General features: G+C 33.7%; 1 protein-coding gene across 1 annotated transcript; it reads left to right on the top strand.

Annotated features, from left to right (window-relative positions):
- The first annotated feature begins 313 nt into the window (after nucleotides 1–313).
- LOC130624964 (contactin-2-like) lies at nucleotides 314–19,492 on the top strand. Its single transcript, XM_057440030.1, has 19 exons — nucleotides 314–418; nucleotides 3,941–4,144; nucleotides 4,270–4,755; nucleotides 6,036–6,138; nucleotides 8,161–8,372; nucleotides 8,595–8,736; nucleotides 9,826–9,980; nucleotides 10,204–10,479; nucleotides 10,855–11,526; nucleotides 11,607–11,677; nucleotides 12,174–12,411; nucleotides 12,673–12,770; nucleotides 13,072–13,309; nucleotides 14,830–15,138; nucleotides 15,225–15,347; nucleotides 15,935–16,105; nucleotides 17,248–17,385; nucleotides 17,959–18,118; nucleotides 18,328–19,492. Exons 1-19 carry the CDS (start codon nucleotides 340–342, stop codon nucleotides 18,581–18,583), a joined length of 4,131 nt encoding a protein of 1,376 aa, XP_057296013.1. The 5' UTR covers nucleotides 314–339; the 3' UTR covers nucleotides 18,584–19,492.

The raw sequence follows: 19,492 nt of genomic DNA, 5'->3' as shown, positions 1-19,492 counted from the left end.
TTTTCCACTGCAGTTAGATATTATGATCAAACTCTTATAAAATTTAAAAACTTTGAATTACAATAAATCCTGGTCTAATAATCTTTTCGTACTCTAAATTTCCTATGTTATATAATTTTTGCTGTTAAATCCAAGTATGGCGCTCATTTTACTCAAAAGTTCCTTGTTTTTTTTAAAAAAATTTGATAATGCTAACCCGGATCCGAGAATAGCTTAGCTGAAAAATAGGGTATATCCAAGGCATATTAGTATAACATTTTTGCCAACATGAAATGTTAAAAAGAATCTTGTTTTTTGTTTTGTCATGTATTATTTGCATTTTGTGTTATGTAGTTTAAAATGAAAATTACTATTTATTACATATTTGCTGCATGGTTGTTTTATATAGCAAGTTGTCAACTCCCACCTGTGGAGGAACGTAAGTACCTACATTATTTTAAAAATGTGTAAGTTTGTGAAATTGGTTGCCTAAGAGAATAATTGGTGACTTTACAATGAACCTTAGGCAGTTGGTTTAGCTTGAGATGGTTTCATCCATTTTAGAAATCCCCTGTTTCTTTGTTTCACTTATCTTCAAAACTTTTTTTCTGGTGCTGGGGAGAGCTTCAAATCTGTGTCTCCTAAAACCTGATAATTTCTGTACACATTTTGACTGTTAGTCTGAATCTTATTGTGACATGCAAATTTCATTTCACATACCAATTTTTGCTGTAAAAATATATTGTTTTCATTGTTATATGAGCTGTACTTCATTTCTTGTTTATGTCATTTTTTTCTGGCTGATTTCAACTGAAATACAAAAAGTGGTGGTTAAATATTTCAAAGTTTTGAATTTATTTATATACAGCGCTGGAATCAGGACACCTAACATCGTGGATCCTGTATCCGCGTAATTTTCACAAAAACAATCTATATAATAATACGCCAGTTCCGTGTGTCTGTAACAGGCAAAGTGGATGTGTTGTTTTTTCTAAAGAAACAGCCGCGGTAACATGTCACTTTTGCTAAACATTTATTTTTGTTCTGTCTTTTGTAAAGTCTCGGTTAATTTATTTTATTGTTCTCCTAAAAACCTTTGTGTAATTATGTAAACTTTATTACACAAAAGTCACGGGTAATTAATTTTTTATTATTCCCTTAAACACCTGTCTATTGTCTACTGTTACATGAAAAACATATTGGTTTTATTTATTCCTGCTTGAATGAATTTCGTTGTTTGGCTAAAACAAATCATGTGATAAAATAAAGTGATTTCATTAGTTAGGAATTTTATTGCATGAGAATTTAAATTTACCGTGACGGGACCTTTGTTATAAATTGTTATACAAGTAAAGTCAAATAAAGGCAATTAATGTTGTTATTATAGTTGTCAATTTCGTTCAAAAGTTTTTATTGCTTGCGTCTTTAAATGAAACTGACAACAAATGATTTTGTGATCAGAAACATAGAATAAATTTTAAATGTTTTTGAGTGGATATCTCCACGGAATTTCGTTTAAATTGAACAAATAAAATAAATTTAAGTGGATTATTCCACGGGTTTAAATAACTAGTAAAATAATAATATCAAGCGAAAATGTTTTAAAGAAAAAAAAAGAAAAAACAATCAAATATTTTCTTATCCCATCTCGTGAAAAAAAAAATTATTATTGTTGTAACACCCTCCTTTGTTATGATTATTATATTTGTTCAAAATTACGCTTGCTAAAATCTAATACCGCAACACTTTTACCATATTCTCTCAAAACACAATTCTGGAGATCATTTTTCTTTGTATTGAATGTTATTCTAATCTATTTATATCTTTGCAATCACATTGAGCACATTGAAATGATTTGCTTCTGGTAATAGACCAGTATAGTAGGTATCATTGTTAGTTGTTATTGACATGTATTTCACAACCTAGTGCCCAGGACTTCATTATTAATTTCTGTTAAAACTATTAAAAAATGTAAAATTAAATGTATGGATGATGATTTTCTTTTCTACCTTCACTACCTTTAAGCATCAAATGACCATTAAAAATATGAAAAATAAATTAAAAATGTGTTTGGGGTTCAGAAGTTTAAACGTCCCCCACTTTTCTCCAGTATGAAAAAAATAATGACACAGAACTATAAAACAAACGGAAAAAGCAACCACATGCACATGTTTATAAATTGATTTGGGTAAGTAAAAAGTTTTTGCACTTAAATTTAGATTTTCTTAAGACTGCGCAAAAACATTAAAAGAACACTAAACTTTTTTATCAAATTTATATTTTGCTTTTTTCATTCTATATTTTGTTTTTTTTTCGAAATAACACAAGTATATTCTGTGACTGCTAGTTCCATTTTGTGAGATTTTAAGTGAGATTATTATTATTATTATTATTTTGTCTTTGCAACTAAAAAATATAAACTGTGTGCGTTATGCAAAATACATAGAAAAATATGCTTGTCCCTTCTCCAATGTTATTTTTTTAATTTTTTTTTGTTTTTCCAACATACATGCTCGATAAAATTAGAACGTAAGCTCCTATCTACTTCGCTCACAGAACAACTATTACGTTATGGTCGCCTTAATTCTAAAATCCAATTTCCAATAAAAATATATTACAAGATGCAAAAGAATTTTTAAATGTTTAAATTTTTTCTATCGCAATGGTCACGATAGGATCAGATCGTTCGTTTCACGCATGATACGCGCTCACTATGTTAGGTGTCCTGATTCCAGTACTGTACCTTGTGTTTCCCTCAAAAGAAATGTTTTATTGAAATGTATTAATAATTTTTTGAAGGGAACTTTACAAAAAGGAAAATAATATCTCAGTTTGTCGATCCAAAATGTTTTAAAATGAACCTAAAAACTATGTAATACTTTATTTGACACGTTTTCTATCCAGAACTTCAAATTTATGTGCAATTAGGTAACTTATAACTCTTGCACTTTGTACAGGAAACCAGGGTTTAATTCCCCTTGGTAGCAATTCAATACGAGAGAGTGAATGTGACCATAGCCCAGGTTAACCCAAGCCATGTAAGGGAGTTGCGAAGATTGCACACTGTATGGGCCGTTTAATGTTCCAGGGAGTTGTCTGCTAGAGCGCCGACCTTATTGTGTCTGTAGATAGATAGATGTGCATATTTTACATGGCTTGCCTCACAAATATCGAGGGATATACCCTGTCTATTATTTCCAGGAGGGGCCATGGCGTAGATGGAGAGTCCTAGAGTATTTAATGTTCATTTTGAGCTACGCAGACCCAATTAGAGCCTGCGCTCTACTAGACAACTCCCGGTAACATCCAACAGCCAACACAGTGTGCCATCTTCCCAATTTCCCTCACATGGCTTGGGTTAACCCGGGGCTATGGTAACATTCACTCGCCCATGTTGAATCGCCGTCAAGAGGAATCGAACCCCGGTCTCCCGCACAGAGTACGAGAGCTATAACCACTAATCTACGGCGCCACAAACTTAAAACTTGTAACTTAAAATGAGCATTAAATACTCTAGGTCTTCCCACCCAAGCCATGACCACTCCTGGAAATAATAGACAGGGTATATCATTCTCATAAATCTAGTTAAGAAAAAAATTGGAAAGTAATGTACTTTTAGAACTAGACCCCTAGACACGTTTGTTAGGAAGAGGGTCTTATATTCTTACGTGTAATAGCAAGGTTTACATCTAAACATTGATATATTTTCATAAATTAATAGTCAATACTATTTTAGTAAAGGTTAATAAAAATTAAAAATTGTTAGAAAGCTATATATTGGTAAACTATTTTGTGGTTACATACAATATGAAAATAATAAAACACAAAGTTACAGCAAACTGTTAGCTTTAGGCAGGTGGAACCTATACCGAAAGCACTTGTTCACCTTTTTATTTAAACAGCTAAACTGTGCTTGTGAAGTTGGCTGTGAAGACAGATTTACTATATTCTTGCATTTTAGAAATCCCTCCGAAAGTCCATGAGGTGGTGATCCTCCAACCAATACCAATTCAGAATGTTGTCGGTTTTGGGGATCTTAAAATGGAATGCAGTGCATCTGGCAACCCAGCACCTACTATAGAGTGGTCATTTAATGGGGTCAAGTTTGTCAAAGACCAACCATTTAATGGTGTGGAAGGAGCCGAAATTCGACACATACTTAAAGGTAACATTTTGTGTTGTACATAATTTCATGTCCCTAAAGTGATAATAACCATGTTTTATTCTTTTTTTGTTCTATGTGTGATTAAAAGCGTTTTACAGATACGTACATTTTTTTTTGTAATTTAGGAAATCGAATCACTATTAAAGGTGTCAAGGGGAAATATAACGATGAAAGTGACAAGCACGACACAGGTCGATATCGTTGCATAGCACGGAATGAAGTTGGTGCTGTATTTTTAGAAAAGTATATTCAAATTCGTGTTATGGCTAAGTTTAATTCACGAGATAATTATTTACGGAAAGACAACACTATAGAAATAAATCCAACGGTTGGTAAAAGTGAGACTATAAACTGTCCAGCACACAAACTTGGCTATGGGTGTGAATACAGTTGGGGAGCTGTTGACTTAAAAACAAGAAAAACAGAATATTTTTACTCTGGAAATCCTAATAAACGTATGTTTATAAAAAATAATGGTGATCTTGTGTATAGTTACGTTGACGAGTTTGATATTCTCCAGTCATCTAGTCTTGGTGGACTTTCGTGTATTATAACCAACTATGGACAAACTGTAGCTTCAAACAAATACATGTTTCTAACAGCATATAAAAGTAAGTATTTTTTGTGTATATGGTTTAATTTTCTAAAAAATCAATATTCAGGATACATTAAACCCCTTCCACACATAACCAATACATTGTGGGTTGTTGTGTGCATATTATTTTTATTTAAAGCTTGAATATGTATCAAATTGTTATTAAAGCTATAGTTAATTAATTTTTCCTTTAGCGTCCACTGCTCGCATTCTAAATTTTTTAAATCAAAAAACAGGACGATCAAAAATAGGCTTTAAAGGACAATCCGCAAACAAAAAAAATGAAAAATAAAGCACTGTTAAAAAAAAGTTGTTTTTTGAAAACACATAATAATGCTGCATTATACATTACGTAAATGATAAAATGAACCCTAAATGAAAATTAAATTAACTGTGGCCTAACTACAATCATATAGTTTAACTACAAAAATGTTCAAGAAATTATTGGAGTAAATACTCAATTTCGAAGATCGTACCCACAAGCCATGATTTACAGCTTCATAAACCCCTTGGGCAGTAAAAGCCCACTCCAATCTTTTGGCACGTATGTTTAGGGCGCAGAAATCAAAGTGCTCCACATTGTGCAATATATAGATGCCTGAGCTTGTTTCCAGTGTCTATTGTACAGCACTAAGTTTGTTTTACTTTGCGATTGCACTGTACTTTTTTGCCTTACTCCATTTCCACCATCATGATTTTTATTGTTTTGCCTGCTTTAAAATCTTCAAAATCCAAGGTACCCAAAATTACTTAAAAGAGAACCAAACAAAAAAGTTTCAACATGAATTTTTTTTCATGTATTACTTCTTACAGCATATTTACATACTTTTTTTAAGTTGTTTATTTGTAATTTTATTTTTCCCATTGGGTTAGTGCTAAATTACTATGTTTTTCTGTCTTGATTTTAAACTTTGCCACTGACGTGGGCGAAGCATTTTAGAAAAGTCTTGTTTCTTGGGCATAATGTTTACAAAATTGAAAATGAAAGTAGACACACAAGGAAGACAGCTTTGAAAGTTTGAAAAACAACATTGCACTGGCACTTTAAATTTGTTAATTTTTAACTTGAACTTCATTAATAACAGTAGGTATTCTTTATGTAAAATAAAATAGCTTCCAGGTTTTTAAACCACGGGACCTTTACTATAATCAAATAACAGGCACAATGTTTTTACAAAATTTTTCTAGATAACTGGGTAACTAGCTCTGAGCCTGTGAAAAAATTCACAGTAGGTAGGTAAAAAGCTAGCATGAATCAATTTTTATAATTTTAATTTTTCTAATTTAATCATTTAGCTGCACTGGAAAACCGTGAACCAGTTTTGGAAGCTCATATGCCAAAGACCATGAAAGGAGCAGTTGATAGGCCATTTGTTCTAACTTGTGGAGCAACAGGACGGTATGTGAATGCATTCAAAAACTTGGTGAATTTTCAGTCTTGTAAATATACTGTTGAAAAAAAACACAATTTTTTTTTAAAATTAGTTTTAGAGAAGGCATCTCTATTTTGCCTTTGTAGATTTAGAGAAAGCTTTTGATAGAGTGCCACATAAAGTTATTTGGTGGGCTATGAGAACATTAGGTGTGGATGAGTGGCTAGTTACGATGGTACAGTCTATGTACAGCAATGCTAGAAGTCGTGTCAGGATTAACAATTCACTTAGTGATGAATTTAGTGTAAATGTTGGTGTACATCAGGGTTTAGTCTTCTAGTCTTAGAAGCGCTGTCGATGGAGTGAAAAGTTTGAGAAGTGGAAAAAAGGACTGGGAGAGAAAGGGCTAAGGGTGAACACAGCAAAGTCTAAAGTCAAGATTAGCAGAAAAGGGGTTGGTAGTAACAACAACAACAATTTTTTGTCAGACTTGCAAGCATTGGGTACATAAGAAGTGCAGTAGTATTGGTGGAAGGTTAAGAGCTGACATTCAGTTTGTATGCAAGAGTTGCAAAGGTGAGATTATAGAGAATGAAGTATTTCCAGCTTTAATGATGTACAACAGTGGCTCGTTAGAGATAGTTGAGAACTTCTGTTACTTAGGTGATATGTTGGGCAGTGAAAGGGGTGTTGGAAGAAGTTTTACTTGCAGGAATGGTTCTGCTTGGAAAAAGTTCAGAGAGTTACTTCCGTTGTTGACTAGCAGAGTCTTGTCAATTGAGGTAAAAGTAGGTTGTATGAGGCCTGTGTAAGAAGTGTTATGTTGTATGGTAGTGAGACATGGGCAGTGAAGCAGACCGTTTAGAAAGATGAAAATGGTTAGGTGGATGTGTAAAAGAAGATTGAATTGGCTGGGGCACTTGGAAAGAATGGAGGAGGATAATTGGGTAAGAAAGTGTAGAGACTTGATAGTTCCTGGGCAAAAGCCCAGAGGCAGACTGAGAAAGACTTGGCAGGAGGTTATAAGGACAGGTTTGATACAGAGAAAGTTGAGTTTAGATCTAACATAGTCTAGATCAGATTGGAAGAGGCTCATTAATATACCCCTTCTAACCCATGCTAGCATGGAAAACGGACGTTAAGCCAAGAATGATGAATGGTGATGAGACATATTTTATTTACAAATCTACTTATAATGCTTAAAATTCATCATTTTTTCACGTATGATTGAAATGAGCATTTCAAAATTTGAAATTTGAGATTTACTTTATTTGCACATGCGCTACCAAAAAAACTTGTGAGCTTTTTATGTTGTTTAGCTGGGAATACCAAAATCGGAAAATTTAAACTCAGTCTTACAGTAAAAGCGGCTGTAGCTTTAAATCCTAAAATAATGCCTGAGCAAGTATAGTATATGCTGCAGAAATACATTAGAAAAGATTCGAAATAATTCCCACTCGAGCATTTTTTATACAGTTTAGAATTTAAAAATACAAGTAAACAAAAAAATATTAGAATTATACTGAAAAAAATATTTTTATAATGAGTCTTCGGGTTTAATAAGTAATGCTCCTGTTTAAATCTTTCAGTAAGAAAGAGGTTAAGTGTTCCAAAATAGCTGATGTGTACCTTTTGCATATGCGATAGTGGCCACGCCTAGATAGTTTTGCGCATGTGTGGGCATGAGCACTTGACTCATGGAATTCTCTGTTGTGCTACTTAGATTTTTTCAACTAAATTTTTCAACCAATTTGGAGTTATTAAAAATGTCTGGAAGACATTTCTTTAGTAAAAACTCTTAAAGAATAAAAGGCTTTTCGAAACATCAACTTTAAGCATTACCAGGAGTAATAAATTTTCACAATTATATTTTCATAATAAGCAAATAAACTTATTAAAAACTTTATTTCACATTTTGTAAATTATGTGAGCAGTAAATTGATCCCTCAAAATTATGTGTATGTGGACTACATGTGATCACATGGCGTCTCCTGACCAGGAACGAAAATGTTTCACTTTTGCATCGTTTATTATGTGGTTGTGTTTAGACCTCTGCCAGAGTACCGCTGGGAATATCAAGGAGTCCCTATTAGAAGTGTAACTGGTGATGGAAAACTAAATTTTGAGTTTTTTGAGTTTTTTGGGAACAAGATGGAACTTCGTATCAGAAGATTGACTAGATATTCAGGTGGTACATTTAGATGTTACGCAAAGAATGCTCATGGAGAGGACCACAGACAAGGCCAATTGACAGTCCTATGTAGGTTTTTTCTTTGTATCAAAACTTCTTTACAAAAGTAATTGACTAAAACTAAAGCATAAAGAACTATAACAGGTAGATATGCTTTAACTGTTTCCAAATATTTCTACAACTATTGACAATTTTTTTTGGGTTATCAAATGAGTCACGAAACATTATTTCAGAGCGTAAAGTACAAAGCTCTTATAGTCCAGGAGCTCATCATGTTTGCTTCTCTCATAGTCCCACCAAAATGGAAAAACGTTCTTCCGGATACGATTGATCAACCTTTGGGTAATCGTTTTGAATTGATATGCAATGCCACTGGGTTCCCAACACCTAAAGTTGAGTGGTTTCAGAATGGAACAAGATTAATTACATCACAGTATGTTTTTTTGTATGTTCTGCTCAATGTAACTTTCCCAGATATATGTGGATTCCTTTATTACAACTTAATGTAATATTGATATATGTTTTTTTGGGACTAAAAGGGGAAATAAAGATACCAATGTTTGAGCAATTTAAAAAAATATTGGGAAATATCAAAACTTTTTTCTTCAAAGTGGCAGTTTATCCCTTAGAAGCAAATAGCATCACAGTTAAACCTATCTATAACGACCATCTCTAGTTCTGGTTCTTACACAGTTTTTTGATGCTAAAGTTGTTGAAACGTTGGCAAACAAAGTTTTTAGAAAAATGTAGTACTTTCTAACATTAAATCTAAAAAGTGCTAAAAAAAACTATTTTAACTTTGTTATTTTGGGTGCCATGTTAGCTAAACCTAATATAATATAAAACGTACTGTGCAAGATAATAAAGTTTTGATATAATGTAATTATGTACCATGTTAGTTGGCTTTATAGAACATTGAGCAAAATATATGGAGTTTCCCTACAGTAAAATTACCACAAAGACAAAATGAGCATTTTTATTTTAGTGGTCGTTATATATAGGCTGTGATGCAACTGGGGTGCCATATTGTGTGGGTGTTTGTTGCGTTAGGGAGGTGGTCACTATAGATTACTAAATTTGAAGGTAGGCTCTTTAAAGTGGTCTTTATAAGAAGGTGGTCCTTATAGAGAGGTGGTTGTAACACAGGTTTGACTGTACTGCGTGTTAAAGGTTAAAATTTACATCTGCAAAAATTTACCAACGAAATCAAGAATTTTTGTTCACAGGCGAAGTGCCTGACTGCCAGCCAATGTTAATTGAAAATAACGCAATTGTTATTTGGGAAAAATCTGTTTCTATAATCATAAATCTTTCAATTTTGCACACCATCTGATATTAGAATATTAACCCTTGAACAATTATCCAAGTTTTAACATATCCATGCTTCAATTACTTAAGCAAGTCTTATACAATTTAAATATATATTATTATACATTTTCAGAGAATCTGTATTATACAGATTCTCTGATTGTCAGATTGTATGCATGATTTAGCTTTGAATCCCCTCTATCAACATATTTAGAGATAAAAGAAAGAAGGTGGTAGGTGATGGGGTAAACGACTACGGGGGAGTACTGACCATCGAGGAAACAAGGTTTATAGATAATGGCATATATATCTGTGTTGCCTTCAATGAATTGGAAACGTTGACAATGTCGACATTTCTTAGAATAAAAGGTATGTTGCTCTTTTATTCCTCTTTTCACTGTATTTTGATGTGGCTAATCAACACTTCCAAAGTTTCCATAAACAGTTGTTTGAAAGACAAATAATAAACTGATGTCAATTTAATTGTTAAAGCCTTTTTTGTAAACCTTTTGTTTTACTTTTTATTTAATGCTGTTTACAAAATTAAAATTCAAAATGGCAGAATAATAATAAATACTTGTTTATTTTTTAGAAATGAAACCAGAATTTCGTGTTCCGTTGGACGACCCAATCTATCTGTTTAGGACGAGCACAATGATGATTCATTGTAATCCATTGGGTGGACCTATACCTGAAAAAACGTGGAAAAGGGACAATGTTGATATTGTTGATGGTGGTCGTTACAAAATTTTTAAAAATGGATCCCTCCAGATTACAAATGTGCAAAAATCAGATGCTGGAAAGTACAGATGTTCAGCTACTAACATTCTTGGTTCTGCTTTCAGTGAAGGGACTGCAGTTGTCTTAGGTAACATTTTCCAATGCTTTATTTTGCAACAAAATGTGACTTGGAAAATTGTGTTTAAAGTATTGTTTTGTTTTGAATTTATAACGATAAAGTAAATAAGATTTATATTTTTGTTGTTTCATAAAACTCTTCAAATTTTTGCAAAACAGTTTTATTTGAATTGATTTTTAAAATTATTTTTGTAAAGTTCAGGCAATAACCACAATTAAAATGTCTATGCAGAAAAAAAGAATGCTCTGCAATGTAAAACTTTCATTTTTAGTGAAAAAGTTTTTGTGAAAAAGATTTAATTGTGGTTAAAAGCGGTTAATTGTAGCTATATTTATTGTTTTAACTAGCAACTGATTTTTATACATTTTGCTCTCTGACTTTTAGAACCAACATTGATCACTAACCATATAGAAAGTCGTAGAGAAGATATTGGATGGGATTATACAGAACTATTTTGTGGAGCTAGCTGGGACAAAAGATTGGATTTGCGCATTGAATGGTATAAGGGTGGTGTGAGGATGACTAAATTTACAAATAGAATTTACCTTGAACAGCGTGCAACTGGTCCACCTAGGTTATTATTCATAAGGAATTTAACTGTGGATGATGCTGGAATGTATTCTTGCCATGCTTACACCACTGTCGGTAATGTTATATCAGAAAAATGGTCTCATGCAAATCTGACGGTCAAAGCACCACCAGAACCACCTACAGGTTTGCGCATTGATGGTAACTGTTATAATAAAGACAATGGAGATATCATATTGAGATGGCATAGAGGAGAGCAGATTGGGGTACCAATTAGGAAGTACTTTGTTGAGTTTTCAACTAACCAGTCATCGCATGCTAACAAATGGTTTGGTGGGAAAGGTGATCCTCTTATTCCAAACTCCGAAATGATTGCAGCGGCATCAAGCAAAGTTATTCAGTTTAAGCTAAACAAGTTTCTTGTTCCTGGTGCTAATCTCATCTTCCGATTGATAGCAGCGTCTGACCTTTTAACTGGTAGACCAAGTCGCCCAACGTCACCAAATACTTGCAACACTAAAGCGGGAAGTAAGATTATTGTGTTTATTATTTGGGCCCACATTTTAGATTTCGTAAAAGACTTTTAATGTTTACATTTTTGCATTTAGAACCTGTTATCAATCCAGTAAATGTTACTGGTATAGTTTATGGAGTGGGAAAATTGTCTATACGATGGCGTGTAAGTGTGATTTTCATTAACTGAAGACTAGGACTTGCAATTGTTTTCGTGACAAAGTTGCCTTTATTTCTTTCATAATCTGTTGGATATGATGTTTTTTTGTTTGACTTTTTTATGAGCATAGGTTTGGAAGAATTAAAATATAACATATTATATTACTGTGGCACCAGTCTTTAGTCTCACGATCACTGGGCCACAATTACAGCTACGTCAAAAAAGTTTAAAGCATAAAGATTGCAATGTGCAGTTTTTTATTTAACCTGACTTTAAGCAATCGGTTACTATACTATATAATTCTATATTATATACTAGCCAATACACATAGTATGCAACAGTAATAAGCGGAAAAAATTTAAGCACTACTTTTAAAATAAATTGTTTTGTTTATTTACTATTATTCATGTGTCTGTACGCTGTTTTAATACACAAAAATGTACATAATAAATTAAAAAGTTTGCAGCTGGAATTAAATATTTGTCTTGCATCATGTTTTTAGCCTGTCACTGATGTTTACTTTGGCGGGGACAATTTTGAATATGAAGTAAATTACAGAAAGGTAGGCGAAAAGCTGTTTCAGAAGAAGCCAATTACAGACCTCAACCAAACAGAATATGCGATAACTTCACCTGGCGAGTACGTACAGTATCAATTCTATGTTTTATCCAAGAACAAAGAGGGTTATGGACCTGACATACGAAACGACGAAATTAAAACTGCATATTCTGGACGAAAAGGTAATATTATGTTAAAAAAAATTCTGTACTAAAATTGTTAAAATATTTTTGCTTTTTTTTATTCATATAGAATACACTACTGTTATTTTGACCAGCTACGAAGTTGTGTAGTTTCGTGCAACTTTAAGTTTTAATTGAAAGTTCTCTTACATGTAAGATTATTCCACAGAAGCTCTGCATGTGCTCTGTTTACAAGTACGAAACTGTCATTTAGACAAAGACTCTCTATTAAGTTGAGTAAGTTTTTGTGTGTTCCTTTAGCTCCAGAGTTTGCGCCAAGTAATGTGGGAGTTGGAAAAATAACTATTGATAATGTTGAGCTCCATTGGTCTCCTGTAAAAGACGCAGATGGATATCGGGTAAATTTCATTTTCATTTTTGAATTGTAGTATGATTTCATAAGATACATGATTCTTGAACATAACTAACATTAAGGACATGTTTTTTTGATGTCATGAAAATAACTTTTACCATGCTGTGTTCCAACAGTTGAGTGATTAGAGGATTTTTTTTATTAGTATAGAATCCAACCAAATAAAATTCGGTGCATTATTTTTATATAATTAATGAGGTATCATGGATGACTAGTTTTTTTTAGCCATTAAGTAATCACCACATTAATTAGTGTTTAGTAGTTAATTTCAGTAATAATTTCAATAGGTGCGCTATTGGAACATAACGGACGCTGAGCATTTACGTGGACGTAGTGGCCGATCCAGAAGAGCCACAGATTCCATTGTGTACAAATATCAAACATTTATGGGAAAGGATTACTCAAATGGTGCCACTTTATCCAACCTTACCTCTCAAGTAGATTTCCTGGCTACTGTAGCTGCAGTGAACAATGGAGGTGCTGGGCCAGAAAGTGGTGTGATTGAGTTTACGTCAAGTGCAAGAAGTAAGTGCCTTTATCACGTCTATTACTTAATTGTGCATTTCATTTCTTTCCAAACATATCAAGAGCAATTAAATATTTTTCGAAAGAATAAATTACTTGTAATAACACCCTTATTTCTTCCTGCAGTTTTTTTTTTTCAGATCAATATTTTATTTAAATAATCTTTTCGTTTCAACCATCCATTGCAGAAGTAAATAGAGCAGTAAATATATAAGCATAATAAACAAACAAATTATAGCAAGGCTAGTCAAGTTAGCTAAATTTGCTCTAAAGTCCTCTATTGTCCTCGAAAAAGATGGTAGTTTCACAACTTCATTTCAATTGTTTTAAATCATTCATCCTGAAACTTTTCTGAACGTATATATGTCCTTGACCTTGGAAATTGATAGGTTTTTTAAACCTAAACCCTTCAGTTCTAACCAGATCCTTCTATTTTTCCTCAATTTTTTTGCTTAAAAAACCCTCTAAATTCATTGCAAAATCTTTACACCCCCCAAAATCGTGGCCACCAGCCTTTAATTATTTAAAAACATTAAAACATAAATTTTGTATACTGTAAGTTTATGTAAAGTGAATCCTGAAGTGATATATGGTGTTTTTTTTTTTTTTTTTGCTATTAGGATATTCACCCATTTTGTAAATATGTGGTCACGTGATCAATTACGTACTACAGTTGACCACGTTACGTGATTTTCCAAATGGCTATTTATTTGTTTAATAACGCAGGTGCAAATGATGTTACGCGTGCGAGGTTAATCTTTGTTGTGCATTCATTTTGAAGTAAAAAAGTTGAAGGATGATCGAGCGTCTACGTATAGGGACTCTCATACTGTCATTTTCATAAATTTATTGTTTATTTTTCGAGCCATCACGTGCAAACAGGGAAAACTTTGCCTTGTTTTCAAATTAAAAAAAATCTTTATTCACGTGGCTTAAATAAAAATTCAAAATTCATTCAGACAGTTCAGCTAATTTATACAGAAAAAAATTACACCGCACGTGGGTTTCGTTTTCAAAATTGTTTGAAAAAAAATCCGTTAAAATTCGGACCTACTATATGGTCTCCAATTGTTTTATCCAATAAAAAAATTATCTACAATTAAATCCATAATAAAATGTCTGTTTCGCCTGTAAGTGCCGTTTTGCAGACTTGCTTTATCCGTGCTCCGTCGGCCTTCACCGTCGCATTAGTTAAGAACCGCATGGCTGGATTTCTTGTGTAAGACCTGGTTACCAACGACGAAGGAACCAGGCAAAAGAGATTTATGTCTATGTGCAACAACACAAGGTTTTTTTTAAATATGGCTATTTTTCATTGGGAAGTAATCTTCCAGTACCTCACGTAATTCAGGTACGCGAAAGAACGTAGGAACGCGATCGCGTACCTCAAAATGAGAAGCCTGCATGTAAAAGTTTTAATGTTTAAACTTTGACTACCAGCATTTTGAGGGTTTAGAAATTTCTTGGATCAGGCAGTTAAATTCGTGTGTGCTTTTTCTTAAGAGGTAGTTTTCTTTTAGTTCCTGGTTACGTGTCTGATGTTCATCTTCAAATCTATGGAAGGTCTGTGCATATCAATTGGAATCCTCCACTGCACCCAAACGGATACATTGAGTCATATGAGATTCGCTGGATAGAAACCAGGAACGAAGGTGATACCAGACCCGCGAAAGAGGAGCGTCTAACAATGGACCGGCGATCGCGCGAAGCGTATGTGATCAACAAAATGACTCCGTTGACGTATTTTGATGTCACAATAAGAGCACGCAATCGTTTGGGGCCAGGTCGTCCCTGGGTGCGAGAACGATTCGCTGTCAGTGCAGAAGATAGTAAGCTTTTATTTTGTTCTAATGCATTGTGCCGTGTTAAAGATGGTTTACAGCCTATATAAGTGTATTTTTCTGCGATTTTATAGTTCCTGGAAAGCCTGGTGCTCCAAAGGCTAAACCATTTGACGATACTGCTATCAATGTCACCTTTCAACGGCCTTCGTATGGTGGTCTGCCAACCACGTTTTATGTCTATTACCGTCCAACTGGTAGGTATTCGATCACCCCATATTATTGTTAAGCTGGATGGTCACACCTCTGTTAAGTCTTCTATTGAGGGTTATTGATTTATTTATTCCAATGGAAGTATTAAAAAAAAAACTTTCATTAATCATTTTGACTTTCAGCAAATGAGAGCTGCTTCTAATCCTTTAAAATCCCCTACTTATTGCCACAATTTTAAATTTTTTGAAAAAGGTCCTCTAAAGCGTTAGCGAAAAGTCTTGTAATATTCTCGCTAATTGTAGTTACTCTTCTCCGCCAGGGTTGACATGTCTTTCTTAGATGTGTTCAGTTTTAAAAAGTCTCCTCAAAACTCCTCTCAAATTAGGTTTTTTAACAATTTTCTCCTTAAACGTCCACAATTTTAGTTGTAAAAAACTATATGATATATGTTTTTTCGAAAAAGGTTGAAAATTCTTCTCAAAAGTCCTAAAATTAAAGTCTATTAAAAGATTGACCACCTTGTCTGTCGCTAGTTTAGGCACAAGATGGAAGAAAAAATACATTTTAGGAAATTGAATTTCATCACGTAAGAATGTTTAAATTCTCGAAAGAAAATTGCTCTACTTTTCAGGTCATTTTTTCGATGAACCCAAGAGATTATCGCAGGCTTTTCCGAATAGAGCTTGGACGCTTGTTACGGGTTTGGACTTTTTGGTGTACGATTTCTGGACAGTTGGGGTAAATTCGATGGGTCAAAGTGAAACGAGTGACGTCACAGAGCAACAACCTATCAGAAGACCAAGTAAGGTTTTTTCCCCCTGTTTTTGATACACTACTGGAGTTTCTTTTTGCCTGCTTGTGCCGAAATTTTTTATGAATTTACATAAAAAAATGAGGTGAAACAGACGACTCTTCTAAAAAATGTAAAACAACTAACCTAGACTCAGACCTCTCTCGTGTAAGCACGGCAATGTAAAAGTTCTGATGTTTAAACTTTCACTTCCAACATTCGAGGATTATAAAATGTCACAGAATGTCGCTCACGATAAATTAAAGAACTCTTATAAAACATGGACGAAAATTGCTACTGTCTATACTGCGCGTAACAAAACCTATTTTCGGCATGGAGTTTTCTTGTGAGCTTTATTTTCTTACGAAAACTTTACATCGACAAGTTTTGATTTGCCCAGTTGTTATTGATTAGCAAGGAATGTGCAAAGCTTTTTTGATCATTTTTCACTTTTTCACCGTTAAATTTCATTTACGAGATTGATGATTTATCCAAAAAAAGAATATGTGTTTTACTTGTTCTGCCTTGCCCCTTTTCTTGGTAATTTTACCCCCTGGCATAAATGTTTGGGCAGTGTGTAATTCATCCTTTCCATCACGAAAACCGTAGCGACTTATCCAACTGATGTACATTTATTTTATCTTTACTTCAAAATCAAAATAAAGCTGTGGGAGAATTAAGCAACCGCTTCATAGCTAGAACTTTGATGATTAGTCAGCTCGCATAAGTGGGAAGTAAATACATTATTGAGGAAAAATTAGTACAATTACTTGCTGATGCCTCTTGCACTCACGAAAATATGATTTCCAGTTTTCAGTTACAATTTCTTGAATTAGAGGTTGCTTTCAATGCAGGAGTAGAGTTGCCACTAACTTAGGATTTCTATTTTTCGGAATTTTTATAAAGATTTAAAAATCAGACATGTAGATCAGAGTAAATATTTTTTTTATTTGCCCAAACTGAGGGTCATGAAATTTTGTGCTTTCCAAATGTTTAGCTGGATTTGTGTTTTTTTTGTTATATTTGTTGTAATGCAGTGTTTTGTGTAATATTTTCACGGCCTCGCAAGAAGTATCTTATTAAAGTAGTATTTATAAAAACACTGCACTGGTTGTGCCCAGCCGCTCTTTTATCATTTTATGTTTAAACTCTAGAGCCTCAATCGCATGCATCACAGTTTGATTGGTATGAAAGCAACTGGTTTATAGCTGTCGGCATGTGTATGTTGTTTTTCTGCATCACCGTCATTGTGGTGGCCTTCTTGTTGAAAGGTGGTCCCAAGCCCTACAAACGTAAGTAATATTTTTTTTTCTGTGTAGTCCACCGCCTCTTTTGCTAGTCATGTAGCGAAATAACCTTCAGTACTTGCTGTCTTGTGCGCGTTTGTTTAATTTTGCGAACGACATTTCGTCTAGATTAAAATTTGCAGACAACCACATTTGTTGTGTTCGTTTGTCTACTGCTTGTTGATGTGAGTCAAAGTCAACTTTAGCAAAAAAAAAAATGGTGAAAAATGATGCGTGCAAAAATCAATTCACTGATGATTGCATACCTAAAGGAAATTAACATTATCTGAAAGTAACCAATTTGCGAAAAAAATAAATTTCCGCAAAATATTTCAATTTGCTGATTTGTAAAAAAAACAAAAAAAAAGATGTTTTTGTGTCTATGTCTGCTTTTTACTTCCTTTTTCTCTGACGCACCGTGGTCAACCTAAGTCAAAACTTGTGCTCTTGCGTGGTCACACATACGTCACTATGTACCTTATTCTATTTTGCATTGTAAGAGTGATCAGGGTGAACTGTTATGTTTCTAATTTACGTGCTCTAACATATGTGCTTTCATCCTTTACGTTCTGATTGCAGGCTTAAGAGATCGAGGTTACGGTGGATATGGCGGCGGAAATAGAGGCGCACAGGAGATGAGCCAATTACCTTCCAAAAGCTCTAATGGCGCTTACTCAAGACCTGCCACTGAAGCACCACTTTATGATAAAGATCAATATGACGATAGAAGGAATTTATCGTAAGTTGTTATTGTTACTTTTGGCGTCGTTGACGTCGTTGTTACTTGTTTTCGGCGTCGTTTTTTTGATCGATATTTCGATGTCCTAAGTAGTTGGTTTCTAATTGTGAAAAACAAAAATAGTGTTTATTTTAAATTTTCAACTAAGCTTATTTGTTTAAAAATAAGCTTAGTTGAATAGACCGTCATTGTTTATTTATTCATTGTAGAGCCAGTGAACCAGCTAGTGAACCTGACGTACCTCCACCTCGCTATTCCAGTCAAAGTTCCCTCGAGAAAAAAGCACTTACAGCTAGTGAAGATGGGAGCGAGACAGGCTCCGGTAGTGATTACTCGGACAGTGAGACTGGAACTGGAAGCGACTACAGCGATGAGGAGCAGGGATCATACTACAGTGACGAGGAGAAGAAGAGGGATAGCCAGGAGGACGATGAGGAAGAAGAAGATATTTCAACATTTGTTTAACTTCACGTGTATTCAAAGGTGTTGGCATTTATAAAGCACTGTCCTCTTTACCGGTGGTTGTTATTATAGTCCTATGCACAGAAACATGTCGTCTTCCGTTGTGATTGTAGATCGCCAGTACCACTTCGTTCTCATCCCCCCTACCGATCTTGATACCAATTCTATATGTCTTAATCGTTTATATTTTTCAAGGAAATCAATCTAAGACGTCCGGAGATCTTTGTCGGGAACGTATAAAAATAAACAACATAAATTTTTAGTTTTGGGCTGTTTTTCGGGAACCAAAAATTTGGCGCCGCTGTAAGTACTTAGGATCTTTTTGATAACCTGCTCGTAACCATTTTGTGACAGTGTGTATATATATGATGTAATTTGTAGAAATTTTTATTTGCATATATATTTGTTTATTAAAAAAAATTGATTTTGCATTTGTAATTTTGGCCGTTAGTTGACATTTTCACTCGAAATTTTGTCACTCGCACATTGGTTTTTAATCTGCCATATTTAATTCAAGTGGAAATATGTATGGCGAGTAACCCAAGTTTGTCGAGTAGAGATATCAGTTAATTGTTGAGGAAGATAATTATGTTTATTGTAGGACACCATTTTATTTTACAATTTCTGTAATTCGATCATTTTGCAATTCAAGGAAAAGTAATTGATTCCTTGAAATGGTCTTTAAGTTTTGTAGCACGTGTTCGAATTACAGGAGTGTTTCTGTTTTCTGTATTCGGTGTGTTTTGTTTTACACATACGATAACAACAATTGAGTAGTTTGGCACAACACTAACAAGAAAGTTTGTGAACACCTCAATAGTGGTCCTATAAATTTTGAAATAATTATTAACCTTTTATAATTCAAATTTTTGTACACTAATATTTTTTCTGATTAAAAAAAATATTTCCAAA

The sequence above is a fragment of the Hydractinia symbiolongicarpus genome, chromosome 14 (assembly GCF_029227915.1).
Source record: "Hydractinia symbiolongicarpus strain clone_291-10 chromosome 14, HSymV2.1, whole genome shotgun sequence".
In the NCBI taxonomy this organism is placed as follows: domain Eukaryota; kingdom Metazoa; phylum Cnidaria; class Hydrozoa; order Anthoathecata; family Hydractiniidae; genus Hydractinia; species Hydractinia symbiolongicarpus.
Note: the sequence above shows the minus strand (reverse complement) of the source record. Positions and strands in the feature narration are given on the sequence as shown.